Genomic DNA, 12,399 nt, shown 5'->3' on the forward strand with positions numbered 1-12,399 from the left:
CAGCGGAAGACTTCATCCTGGAGTTTCTGTACTCTGCCTTCTCCCTTTACCCTCTTCTCCCCGTTTTACTTTCTCCTTTGTCTTCATTGCAAATTTCCCAATCACATTTTTAATCCACTTTTTGTGTGAGTTAAAGCAGTTTGTCTCACCACAAATTTGGCTCACGCACAAGAGCAGTTTGTGGATTCAACAGTTGACGTTATGTCTGTAAAGATAACTGGGGACGGCACTGGAGGAGCACCCAGTTCAGAGTGAGTTGACGAAGAGTTTATCATGAGAAAAAGAAGCGTTCCATAACCCACATGATCAGTATCTTATCCAGCCACTTCTCCTTCTGTTTATTACCTTGTAGAACACTTCATACCTGCTGAGCTGTCATTCACTAGGTCTTTAAGTGACCTCTTGTGGCTGGAAACTGGTTTTATAAGAACAGGTACTATATTTTTCACACAACTAAAAACCTTTAGAAATAAAAGATATTTACCAAATTTCTTATGACAAGTTCCCTTAAATTGGATAAGAGTAGGCAGTTGACAGTGAGCACATCTATTAGTCATGAGGATTGATGTATTAGCTGAAGCCATGTGTGAAATTCAGAATAAGGTGGTTTTAGCCTTAATTGTATTTGATTTGAGCATTTCAATTGATGTTAAAGTTATTGCTGATTTGGTTTTCAATTAAAGCTAATTGATTTATAGTGTATACTGACACAATTGAACACACTTTTTGGTGCAGACCCTAGATCAGGGGGCTGATCCAGGATTTTTTTTCACTTTCTTTAACATTGTGAGACAGAGCATTTTTCAACATTTTTGTTGATTTCTCAGAGAATAGTTCATGGATCTGAGACTCAAGAGGTTGAGCGCGTCGTCCACTGACCAGAAGGTTGGCAGTTCAATCCCAGTCCCCCATTGGGCAAGATACTGAACCCCAAATTTCCCCTGACGGCCATGCCGACAGAGAGAAAGTGCTGCACATAGATGCACTGTGTGAATTTGTGTGTGAATGGGCTGTAAAGTGCTTTGAGTGATCATCAAGACAAGAAAAGCTGCAATATAAATACAGACCAATGAACATTCTGGTTCTAAATTCAATTACCTCTATCCTTTTACCCTTAGGTTGGGTCCTTAATACTTTCTTTTTAAATCTAGTAAATATACTTTTAAAAAAGTAATAAAAAAATGATAAATACACATTATTTTTCTAAATACTTGCCTTGTTTGTAGCTATCCTTCTGATGATTCCAAAAATGATCCGTGTTTTTTCCTGAATTGTAATTTATTTATTAAATTCACAAGTAAACATCTAAAAATCCTTGGGTGCAAACTCAATGAGTTGTTGCAATTACAAAAGAGACACAGGAAACACGTGGGAAGTCAATAAAATTAGTATTGCATGGGTTCCCTCCACCACTAGAGGGCGACACCAGTTCAACCTGGCAATACCGTACAATCATTCTGATCATGATTTCAGAAAAATTGATATTTTATTCCATTAATAATAAATGAAAATCTGGTGACGCTTTATTTTACAGGTCTTAGTGGTTTACTTGGCAGGTTTTGGAAAGAACTGTGTAGTTTTATTCTAACAAGAAAATAGATTCAGTGTTCAATTAGTATACTTAACAGTTGATAAAACACACAGTCTGTCAGTCAGTGCAGCAGGTTATCTAACAATGCGAACTATTCAACATATAAGTATAAATAAGTATTTATACTTATATGTAACAATTAATTAATTTGCGTTTCAATTGAGCACCTCTTTTAACAAAGTTCATAATTTGCATTTAATCAGTATTAAATTAATCTATAGAAATAATTAAACTGTAAAACAAAACATTTCCAAATTTCTTACTGAATGTTTCTGTCCAGACTGAGGTGATTGAATGGTGCTTTACTACAGGAAACTTTATTGCTAAATTTCACAAAGTCCAGTGTCGATAACAAAAACAAATATTATTGCATGTTTAAGTTTTTTTTTTTTTTTGCATTTAAGGGTGAAGTTTTACAAGAAATACTGTTATTGCTGATGCAGTCTTCGTTAGTCTCCAGCAGGGAGCAGTGCAGAGATGTCACCTCTCATTTCTGAGTTAAATGAGTTAACAGGAACATCAGAGTCATGACGAAGCCTGTACAGGCGACAACAAGTTCATTCATCAGTGGTTCATTGCCTTTAAAGCCAGTGGGACAAGGCAAAGTGGAGAGAGAGATTCAAGAGCTTCTCCTAAACCATGTTGTTGTTGAGTTTGGTCCACTCAAAGATGTCCTGCTCGCACACAATGTCTGAGTTGATGAGCAGGTAGCGGTCGCCCACACAGAAGTGTTTCTGGCAGGCGGCACACTTGAAGCACTCCAGGTGGTAAACCTTGTCCCGCACGCGCATCGTCATCTCAAACGCTCGGATCCTCTTCTCACAAGAGGCACAGAGACCGTCCTGACCGAAGAGCCTGAGTGAAAGAGAGGGTGTCACAGTGTCACTGAGAGGGAGACGAAAAAAACATCACCCATCCCCTTAAATAACATGTAACATGTGCAACATTCTGTAAAAGTGGTCTGGGCCCCTGATCCAGGGTTTTCCTGACTCAAACAAATCAAATCTTAGCACAACTCATTCTACTGAATTTCCACAACCCATCTGCCTCTGCACTTTCCTACTTACTACAAAAGAAAAATATCCAGTAAGAAGGAAAGACCTCTCGATAAAGGGCCAAACTATTTCTCTCTTTAAGTTTTAAAAATCCCCAGTTAATCAACAATTAAATATTTAATAAAGTGGAGCACATTAAAAAATATGTGTGAGATTATGACTCCTTTCAATAATTATTTAAAAATTACGCTTGGACATTAAGTTTTCTCTTTAGTGTCAACAAATCCCATCTATCAACACACCTGGTGGATGGATGAGTTATGGGTCAGGGAAGAAGCAATTTAATGTTGGTGTGGATCCAAGAATCTATTTTCACACATTAAACATTGTGAGATAATACGTTTTTCAACATTATCACAGATTTTCCAGGGAATAATTCACGATTTAGGGAACTGATATCTATGAGTGTGTGAAATTTAGTGCAACTTCATTGAATTTAAGGGAACGGTTGGGCCTTGGTGGAAGTATATTATTTACTTAGATCCATCCTACTTTGGGAACTATCTTCAGCTGCGTATGAATATACATCTGATGTTCTACTGTGCTTTTATAGCAGCAGGACAGTCCTTGTAAACAACAGTTCTTGTGTTCACCATAATAAGGGTCACCCCGTGCAACAATGACGACCTCTGACGTGTTCTTAATTGTGCATCCCTCGTGTCTTGTGATGCGAAACAAATCCACAAATTGCTTAATTAAATCATGATGTTACAACACCACCAGACCGACCTGAGGTAGTCTCTCCGACATAACTTCCTCCCCAGCTTGTAGTAGAGTCGTCGGCCCACCTCGCCCAGCCGGCAGCCACACAGGTCGCAGCTCAGACAGTCCTCGTGCCAGTACTGCTCTATGGCCTTCAGGAAGAACCGGTCGCCGATGCTCTGCTGACACCCGCCACATGACAGCAGAGAGGGGGGCATCTGGAGGACCTCGTCCACCGGCTCCCTGCAGAGATTAGAAAATCGATTATCCTAATGCTGCAGCAAATAACTGTTTTTCTCAATTACTCAGTGAAACGTTTCGTCCATAAGATGTAATGAAAAAACATTCTAGTTTCCGAAAGCACAGGATGACATCATCATGCTGTTTGTTTCTCTCCAACCAACACTTTTAAAAAAAACACTAAAACAATTCATCTGTTACTATTGTTACCAGTTCACTTTCTGACTTGTTGTTTCCTGGATAAAATAAATAACTTTGTATTCTTCATCTGTTCATCACAGGCTTAAATAACTTTCTGTGTCTCATGCTTGAAAAATCAACATCCACAGTCTAGAAGAAATCAGCTGAATGTCATGAGGTTTTGAGACCCTCTCTTGTGTTTTTAGAGAATTGTGAACTTGAAGAAGCTTTGGAAACATGAAGGTGGTTTATTTCTATAGGGAATAATCTTACAACTTAACCATACAAAGTGATACTGTCTAATATCTATGATACGCAATCATCATATATTTGAGACTGTATAAAATACAGGGAAATAACACGTTTCCAAAATGATTCTGCTCGGCCATTTTCTTACTACGTATTTTCCATCTGGTCAGTTTGTTTTTAATGTTACTGTTTCTTGTAGCCCATCTGTCTATTTGTGTGTATCCTATTCTGTGAGGCACACAATTGTGGTGTATATTTTAATATGAAATTATCTATGTAAATAAAGTACTATATTTGTATTCGTTTATGTATTTAACTAGCCTATATATGATCTGTTAATCTGGAGTTGCTTGAACTTGCTGTCCACCTGAGGGAGCCATACAGCCCAGGGTGGAGACGCCACAAAGCATTTATATACTTTAACAACGAAAGCTGATCTATATATTTTATATGTGAAACCTATAAAGTTATAAACAAAATTCACTGTAAATTTATTTGAACAATGAGATTTTCTTGCCTAGAACTTTATTATTTATCACACGTTTTACTTTTTTATAGACAGACCGGTTTCTTCTTGTCCAACACCTTTCATTGCACTGTGACCCTGTGTTAACTTGCATACGACAAATATAACTTGACACTTAAACTTAAACACTTTCACAACATGATGCTGAATATTTTTTCTTGCCTGACAGCAGGTGACCCCTGCCCTCTATGTGCTTTACAAACCATCTGCAGTGAGATAAAGTGGCTATAGCCTCAACCATGATGCGTCCTTGAAAGTCTTTACGTTTTAAATGTTGCTGTTTCTTGTAGCCTATATATTTATTTGCCTATTTTTTAAAAATTTATTTTAGTATTTAACTTATGATCTGTCCATCTGACTGAAACACTTGCTGTCCACCTGAGGGAGCCATTGGATACTGTTAAATAGCCCAGAGAAGACACAAAGCATTAAGCCTATACTTTGACTTGTGACTCGTGCATTTTATATGTTAAACCTTCAAAGTTATAGATAAAATAAACTGTAAAGTATTTGGACTTGAGCAACTAACCTTGAGGTTATTTCCTATAATCTGGGCAACACTGAACTTTTTCTTGCCAGGAGCTGATTGTACTTTTTTTTATCTATCACACTTTTACAACCTTCTGTTGGACAAGAAGCAGAATATATTTTCTTGCCTGACAGCAGGTGACTCCTGACCTCATGCTATGCCTACCCTCTGCAGTGAGATCACATCAACCATGATGCGTCCTTGAAATACAATAATATTTAAATGTCTACCTCAGCTTTACTTACTCATTGGCCTCCAGTGTCTTCCTCTCTATAGCGGACGACATAGCTGATATCTGGAGTCCAGTCTGATCCAGATGAGTCCTCAGGGTCCACAGCTCAGCGGCTCCCTGTCAAAGCGCCAGCGGGCAGCCTGAAGCCAAGAGGCGCTGCACCTGCCTCCACCGGGACCCCACCAGGACCCCCTCACGGCCCCCTCACGCTCTCTGAGCCTTCACTGTCAGATTAACACTCTGTATCACGTCCAGGTGAAATGGCCGCAACACACACTCACACACAAAAGAGAGAAACCTCTGTGAGCAGCTAAACGATGATGGAGGACGCTGTCATCATTTCCTGAGGCACTAACCCGAGGTGACACTTCACGTCCCTCAAACGAATGTTACCATCCTGCGGCCACTTTACGCACCGTGCGCGCTTTTATTCATCCGAAGGTCAGCGGTGGCGTGGATCGCCGTGCGTGTGTGCATGCGTGTTTTCCAGTGTGCGTGCACTCCTCCACATGCAGCCTCGGTTATTGTGCAGCAGCAGCAGCAGCATCGTGTTTAAATAACATCGGCCCCTCGGTCTCTCTCTCTCTCTCTCTCTCTCTCTCTCTCTCTTCTCTCTCTCGTTTCCCTCTTCCTGCTCACGACTCTTTGACAATGGGGAAATGGGTCTTAAAGCGACAGCAGTGAGCTGAGGGAGCTGCAGGGTCACGACTCACACCGATCACTTCAGTACATGCTTCACTGCACCAGAGATACAGACAGACACGATACACTTAGAATCCTCACGTCTCTCCACTCACCACTTCCCTCAACAGAGAGGAAACACAGTGGGGAAAATGAAAATCGTTTTTTTTAATCACTTTTTCAAATAAAACACAGTTTATTAAGGATTTATGAGTTAATAAATTATTCAATGTATTATAGATCTGTTCATATAAGCCGTTAAACTAATTGGTTGACAAGTTGTGAGAAATCTTTAACAACAATAACAACCACATTACTAATATACTCTACAATACGTTATTTCTGTAGTTTTGAGTTACTTATTATTGAGTATTTCAAATGTAAGTACAAAACTACAATGTAATAACTTTACCACAATATAATATTGTACTACGTTTATTTGAAAGTAATGGTCAGTTGCTTTGATTTCAAATAGGCTACAAACATGATTAGCTTATGAAATGTGATGTATTTCTGTAGATTGAAGTCCCTTTATTGCGTTTTGCAGTGGATGAGACCGCCATGCAATAATACAAGTGATAGTTGTAATTTTTATCACAACAAAATAGAAAAGTCCCTGAAGAAATATACATTTAAAGTTGCTGTGTGCACTATACGTATTATCTTGTATTTGGTTTATTCGAATGTATGCTACTTTCTAACCCCAGGAAATATTGTACTCCTATTTGAAATGTATTGTTAGTTACACGGATTTTCAAAAGGCTACAAAACACATGATTAACTTGTATAAGATGATGAATTAAAGGCCACACATTTGCAGGATTTGTAAGAAGCTGCCATGAACAGTAACTAGTTGTAACTTTTCTCTACACAAAACTGAAAAGTCTTTGAAATATTTTTTTTTATTAAGTTTCTGCACAAGATAATAATTTGGCTGCACAAAATATTATCTTTTGCCAAGAAGATGAGAAAAGTCAGCGTAAAAAAAAAAATACTGTTTGGATATTTGAAGTGCTCCATAATGGAACATTCTTTATAATGAGTACTTTTACTTTTGATACTTTGAACACATTTAGGTGGAAATACTCATGTACTTTTACTCAAGAAGAATATTGAATTAGGGTCTTTTACTTTTACATTGGAAGTCATTGAAAAGGGGCAATTATTCAATTTCAAATTATTCAGAAGGTCCTGTTATATTTGTTATCCACTTTATATTATATCATATTATTACATTGGTTCCTTAATGTACAAGTAACATTTAAATATTGCAGCTGGTTGGGCGGGGTTTAAGATATAACATTAAATCATATTTTCTAACCTGATGGTTGATTGTAATATCTCAATACATACTTAAACAGAGAACTATATAGCATTGTTGAAATAATATATACATATCTGATAAATTGCACATTATAGATATAGATACATAACCTTTCTGGATTTTTCTCCTGTTGAGCATTCTTTACAAAGATCTTGGATAACAATAAAAATCTACTAACTTATAAAACTGAGAGAAAAAATTCTATTGCTATGAAATATCCCAAAACCAGATCTTTTGAAGGTTGCTGGAGAAAAGCATTCAGTGATATTTTAGCTGGTGTCCTCACACATTGCCTTTCCTTTTCAGCGTAGAGCAGCTGTGGGTCCTTCTTCTTCTTATCTGCTGCCAGTGCCTGCAGGAGGGAGGGACACAGACAGCAGTTGGACTGGGCAGGGAGATAAAGCGCCTCAACTCCAGCAGCCAGAGTCAGCTCCTCAGCCAGATGCAGTGGAAGAAGATCGCAGGCAAACTCTAAATGTAGACTGAAACCGTCCCTGGGCTAGAGAGTGGTTGCACTGGATAGATACCAAGCTGAGAAGGCCCAGGAGCAAGGTGAGCGTGGCACTGTTTTGTGCCATGCTATATAAAAAGCAAACAACCTTCACAGAGATAAAACTCAAAATCCTTCAAATGAAAAACAATTTCAGTAAAAGTTTTCACCCAGTGTCTTTGTACAAGACAGTAACGAGGGTTACAGGGACTTTTAGGATTGATTTAATAAAAATGCAACAACTTTAAACAATGACATCCCCCCTTTGGAGATCCATTTGTTACTAGATATAAAAGCAATCACCTCAAGCTCCTCCCAGTAGCTGCTCCTGCACTTTCCACCAAACCATGGAAATGTACACACTCAAATTTTCATTTTATGAGCACTACTTGAGGATTTTTCATAAAAATGATTCAAAAATGTATTCAAAATTCATTCCAGACAAACTTCCCACATCTCCCACTCAACAGTAGTGTCAAGAATGAACTTTCAGAAATACATTTTTTGAAAGCATCTTTCCTCCCACTGCTTACCAGTGCTGTGTTTATATGAGACGTCTACATTAACAACATATTATTTCCCAAGAAAATATTTAAAGCTTGCATCACTACATCACATGCCTTGCGCATCCATCTTTCTTTTTTTTATTCAACCTGATATGATCCCTTGTTCTCCATATAAGAAGAAAAAAAACAGGGTTTGCAATAATGGATATATGAAAAGATCTGTGGTGTTTGAGGAGTTTGGGTGTGTGCTTTCTAAAGCTGATATGAACCAAGTCATCCACATACTTCCTGTAGATTTCACAGAGAAAGCACAGAGGATGTGCAACCAGCACACAGAGGTAACGCTGTCTTCGGGGGATTGGTGCATGCTGCACTTCACTTCCTACCACTCCCTACACGAAGGCACCCCACATGGCTTCCCATTCAGACGAGTCGACTCCAGATGGCTCAGCATGATAGAGGAAACAAGGCTTACAGAGCACCATTAAAACTCTTAATAGTTGTTAGTGAAAAACTCTTATCTGCGTCTTTAGGCCTCCTTAATGTCACAAGATACTTTACTGCAGACTCGACATTAATGCACCGTCCCTCCTCTACAGCAGAAATGCTCAGGGGCCGAAAGGTTGTTGCAAACATCATGTCTCAATTTTTAAAATAAGATATAACATTTAATCATTCACATTATGTTATGGGCTACATTCATTCCTGTCTTCGAGTTGGGGAACAAACAGTTAAGAATGTCGACAACCTTTTGGGAAGTGGTGTCACTCATGCCCAGTTTCCTGTTTTGCCTGCTTGGTACTGAGAGCATTATGGAGTTGAAAGCTCTGTGGCATTGAGAGCGGCCGGAAAATGAGCGTTGACACGAAACAAAAAGTAAAACTCTGTCACACAACCCCTGCTCCTTCCGCTCATCATGCATGTGAATATTACAAGTTACATGTTCCTCTAATAGCAAAAGGCTGCAGTGGTGAAGGAAGTACTTAAACAGTTTACTAAATTAAAGTGCAAATAAATAGACACGTAAAAGGGCCTCATTATCTGTTCTACTTGAGTAAAAGTAAGTACTTGTTCTTAAATATACTTAAATAATTTAAAGTAAAAGTACCTTCCAAGTGTAATATATTCCCCAATGCAACAGTCCACTAAATCATTATAGCTGCATGGCAGAGGCTTTTTCCAAAGTTACTAGTGGAGTAGAAAGTACAGAGATTTTACTGATATATGTAGGGGAGTAAAAGTGAAAAGTAATTGAAAATAAATCTACTTAAGTTTAGTACAGACACATGAAAAATGTAGTTGAGTACAGGTACAAAGTAAATCTACTTAGTTAAGTCTCACCACTGGATTTAGCTGTTTTTAAATTGTTAGAGATTTCCCATTAAATAGATTGATTATTAGTGAAACAAAGCTGTTGATCCACAGCAGGTCACAGACACAGGCCTGTTTCCTGTAATAAGAGAACTGTGGACATAGTGTCGGCTCTTTGATTGCACAAACTTAGGAACAGCAGTAGCACAGCACACCACTTCCTGTCCGATCTGAAGTGAAGAGTTAATTGGCTTGTGTTTCAAAGCCATCCTCCTGAACTGTCACAGTGTCTACGAATGTAGGAACGTTTCATTGTTCACTGTTGCTGTGCACATGGGGTTAAACCAAAGAGCCACGAGATTGATTGTTAGCCTGTCAATGTCAAGGGTCAGACGAGGTCCCACCCTTTTCTGTCAGAGATCGGCTGGTGTTCGGTGTTGTTGTTTAATTGAAACACAGCCGACTGCGGAAATGAGTCACTTGTTGAAGGGGAGCTTCACTTGCCCTGGGGATCCTCCCTTAATCAGTATTATCCCTCAAAGAAAACACTTTCAGTGGAACAGTGCAATCAAGGAGCTCTGCAGCCATGTTAACTGCTTCCTGTATTTGGCAAAACAAAAGAAGGCTGGTTCCACATTCTTTTTAGATTAACGCTCGGTTTACTGCACTTTACACACACTGACGTAACCTGTGGACAAAGGTGAACTAAAACCACTGAGCACATGGAAGCAGCTCCAAAATGATCTGATAACGTTTAATCCTCAAATTAATAATGTTATATTATCATCACATTTACCTTTGTTCTAATGGTAATTTGTCAGTTACAATTTTGAAAATATGTTATCATTTTACACAGTTTAGAATTTGTGAAGGCTCATTGCCAACTTCCAGAACTTTCTAAACAACGTCAGTATTACTTTGTCAGTGTGAGGTTGATCATACTGCTGAGCTTTACTGCCCCCTGCTGATCAATGTTGATTGCAGCATTGGCTTGATGTGCAATCACTTTCGTTTTTGCGATTCTGAAACTTTCAATTTACTGACTTACAAGTATCTGCAAGCCTCTTATACCACTTATTATCTGATACAACTATTTAATAGGTGATGCAGGTTCGTTAGTAAAATGGATTTGCTATACATGTGAACAATAGTTTAGGAAATACTATATATAATTTCTAAAAATCATTTGCAGTGATCTCTGTACTTTTGAAAACACAACAACAGATAATTTAATATCGTATTAATGTGAAGGGGGAGTGTAATGCCATCATTGCTTTATATAAGCAATAAACTATTCAGACTGCTGAAAATATATATCATATTGAATTAATGAAAATATATATATATGACCTTTCATATATGATTGGACATATTGTTCCTCTTGCTGGTGTGGGGATTCAAACTGGCAACTTTCTCTCACATCCTTCTTTATCTTAACACATGTGTTTCTTCAGAGGGGACAAAACCTCCCAGCTGCACCGACCACTCAGGAGGGTTCATTAATGACTGATTTAAACTAAAAGAGATTCTGCCAAGATATATTCCAAATAAAAAAAACTATAAATGTTTGAACCTGCCTAAATGCAGAGAGTGGAAGACAAGTTTTGCTCAAGTAGCTTGGCAGAAGAAAATCCTACAGTGAACATTATACATTGTTTTGTTTGGTTGTGCATGTGCTGTATGCATTTGGCATATTTTTAGCAATTAAAAGTTGTATCTATTAAAGCTTGAGTACTTATGAGGCAGACAACATACACATGAAGGGAATTAACACTTAATCATATTTGTATGTTTGAGTTACATATGAGCAGAATGAACTAAAATCACTTAATTGTATGAGGGGCAACACTTATTTTCTTTACTTGTGTTGTTTATGCTTTATATAACCCTGACTACTAGTTCACTTGTTTTTTAAATTTGATTTTCTCTTCTATAGCTTAAAAGTTTGCACTTGAATTGAGTGCATTACAAAGCAGAGTATCGTGATGACTGCTGGGCTGTGCAGGGAGACAGCTGTGGACTACATGTAATTTAATACACACACACACATGGCAGAGTTTACAGGAGGACGCACAGCTGCTGTACAGGGATGGGGAAAGTAATGCTACGTTCCATGACATCCCGGAGCTCGGATTCACCCATCTCCGAGTGGGAAGTGGCAACTGGAACGCTCCCTCATGTCGACTCGGGAAAGTCGGAGGAATCTAAACATCCCCTATACTTCCAAATCCGAGATGTCTGCACCGTATATCAACAGTGGTGAAAGCTGTTGTTTGTACTGTTTAGTGGCACTTCTGTCATTAAATGTTTCTTACACATAGTACTGTCCAATTACTGCCTGTGGGCGTGTCCCTCCGGTGTGCACGAAATCCCGCGTAATGCGTTGTTATGAAGTGTTTTTTTCTAACAATGGCTAGCTGGCTAATGTAAACAGTGATCCTGTACAACTGGAACACTATCAACTCGGGTTATTGCGTTGCGACGTCATTCCGAGTGCCGAGCTCCGAGGTGTATTGGAACGCAGCATAAAACTAATCAAAGCTAATGATTGTGCAGATTTTCTGCCAATTGGCTGGTCACTAATATGCCGTACCACAAATAAAATATTTATAATATTTAGATACGAAAGGATTAATAAAATATCTTGGAATTAGATTTAGATTTCTGTATTTGGTGTGGTTGTGTGTTTTTATGTTTTATCGATGCGTCAGCGATGTTTGTTTTGTAGTGTATGTAGTCAGGCATATCTTGGACAGCTAAAAACGGACCTCCGCCTTTATAAA

At 38.5% G+C, this 12,399-nt stretch overlaps 1 protein-coding gene across 1 annotated transcript; it reads right to left on the reverse strand.

Annotated features, from left to right (window-relative positions):
- Positions 1-1,259: 1,259 nt before the first annotated feature.
- On the reverse strand, positions 1,260-6,014 carry lmo2 (LIM domain only 2 (rhombotin-like 1)). The gene is made up of 3 exons (XM_035157851.2): positions 5,318-6,014; positions 3,376-3,591; positions 1,260-2,446 (listed from the first exon to the last, which is right to left on the reverse strand). The coding sequence occupies exons 1-3, from the start codon at positions 5,356-5,358 to the stop codon at positions 2,224-2,226; spliced, it is 480 nt and encodes a 159-aa protein (XP_035013742.1). The 5' UTR covers positions 5,359-6,014; the 3' UTR covers positions 1,260-2,223.
- Positions 6,015-12,399: the final 6,385 nt, after the last annotated feature.

This window comes from Hippoglossus stenolepis, chromosome 5, assembly GCF_022539355.2.
Source record: "Hippoglossus stenolepis isolate QCI-W04-F060 chromosome 5, HSTE1.2, whole genome shotgun sequence".
Lineage (NCBI taxonomy): Eukaryota > Metazoa > Chordata > Actinopteri > Pleuronectiformes > Pleuronectidae > Hippoglossus > Hippoglossus stenolepis.

Bases quoted from the DNA above. Each gene is read 5' to 3' on its own strand.
- lmo2 (XM_035157851.2), bottom strand. From the start codon at position 5,358: ATGTCGTCCGCTATAGAGAGGAAGACACTGGAGGCCAATGA. The intron at 3,592-5,317 runs GTAAGTAAAGCT...TAATCTCTGCAG, and splicing joins AAGACACTGGAGGCCAATGA to GGAGCCGGTGGACGAGGTCC. The intron at 2,447-3,375 runs GTCGGTCTGGTG...TCTTTCACTCAG, and splicing joins TGTCGGAGAGACTACCTCAG to GCTCTTCGGTCAGGACGGTC.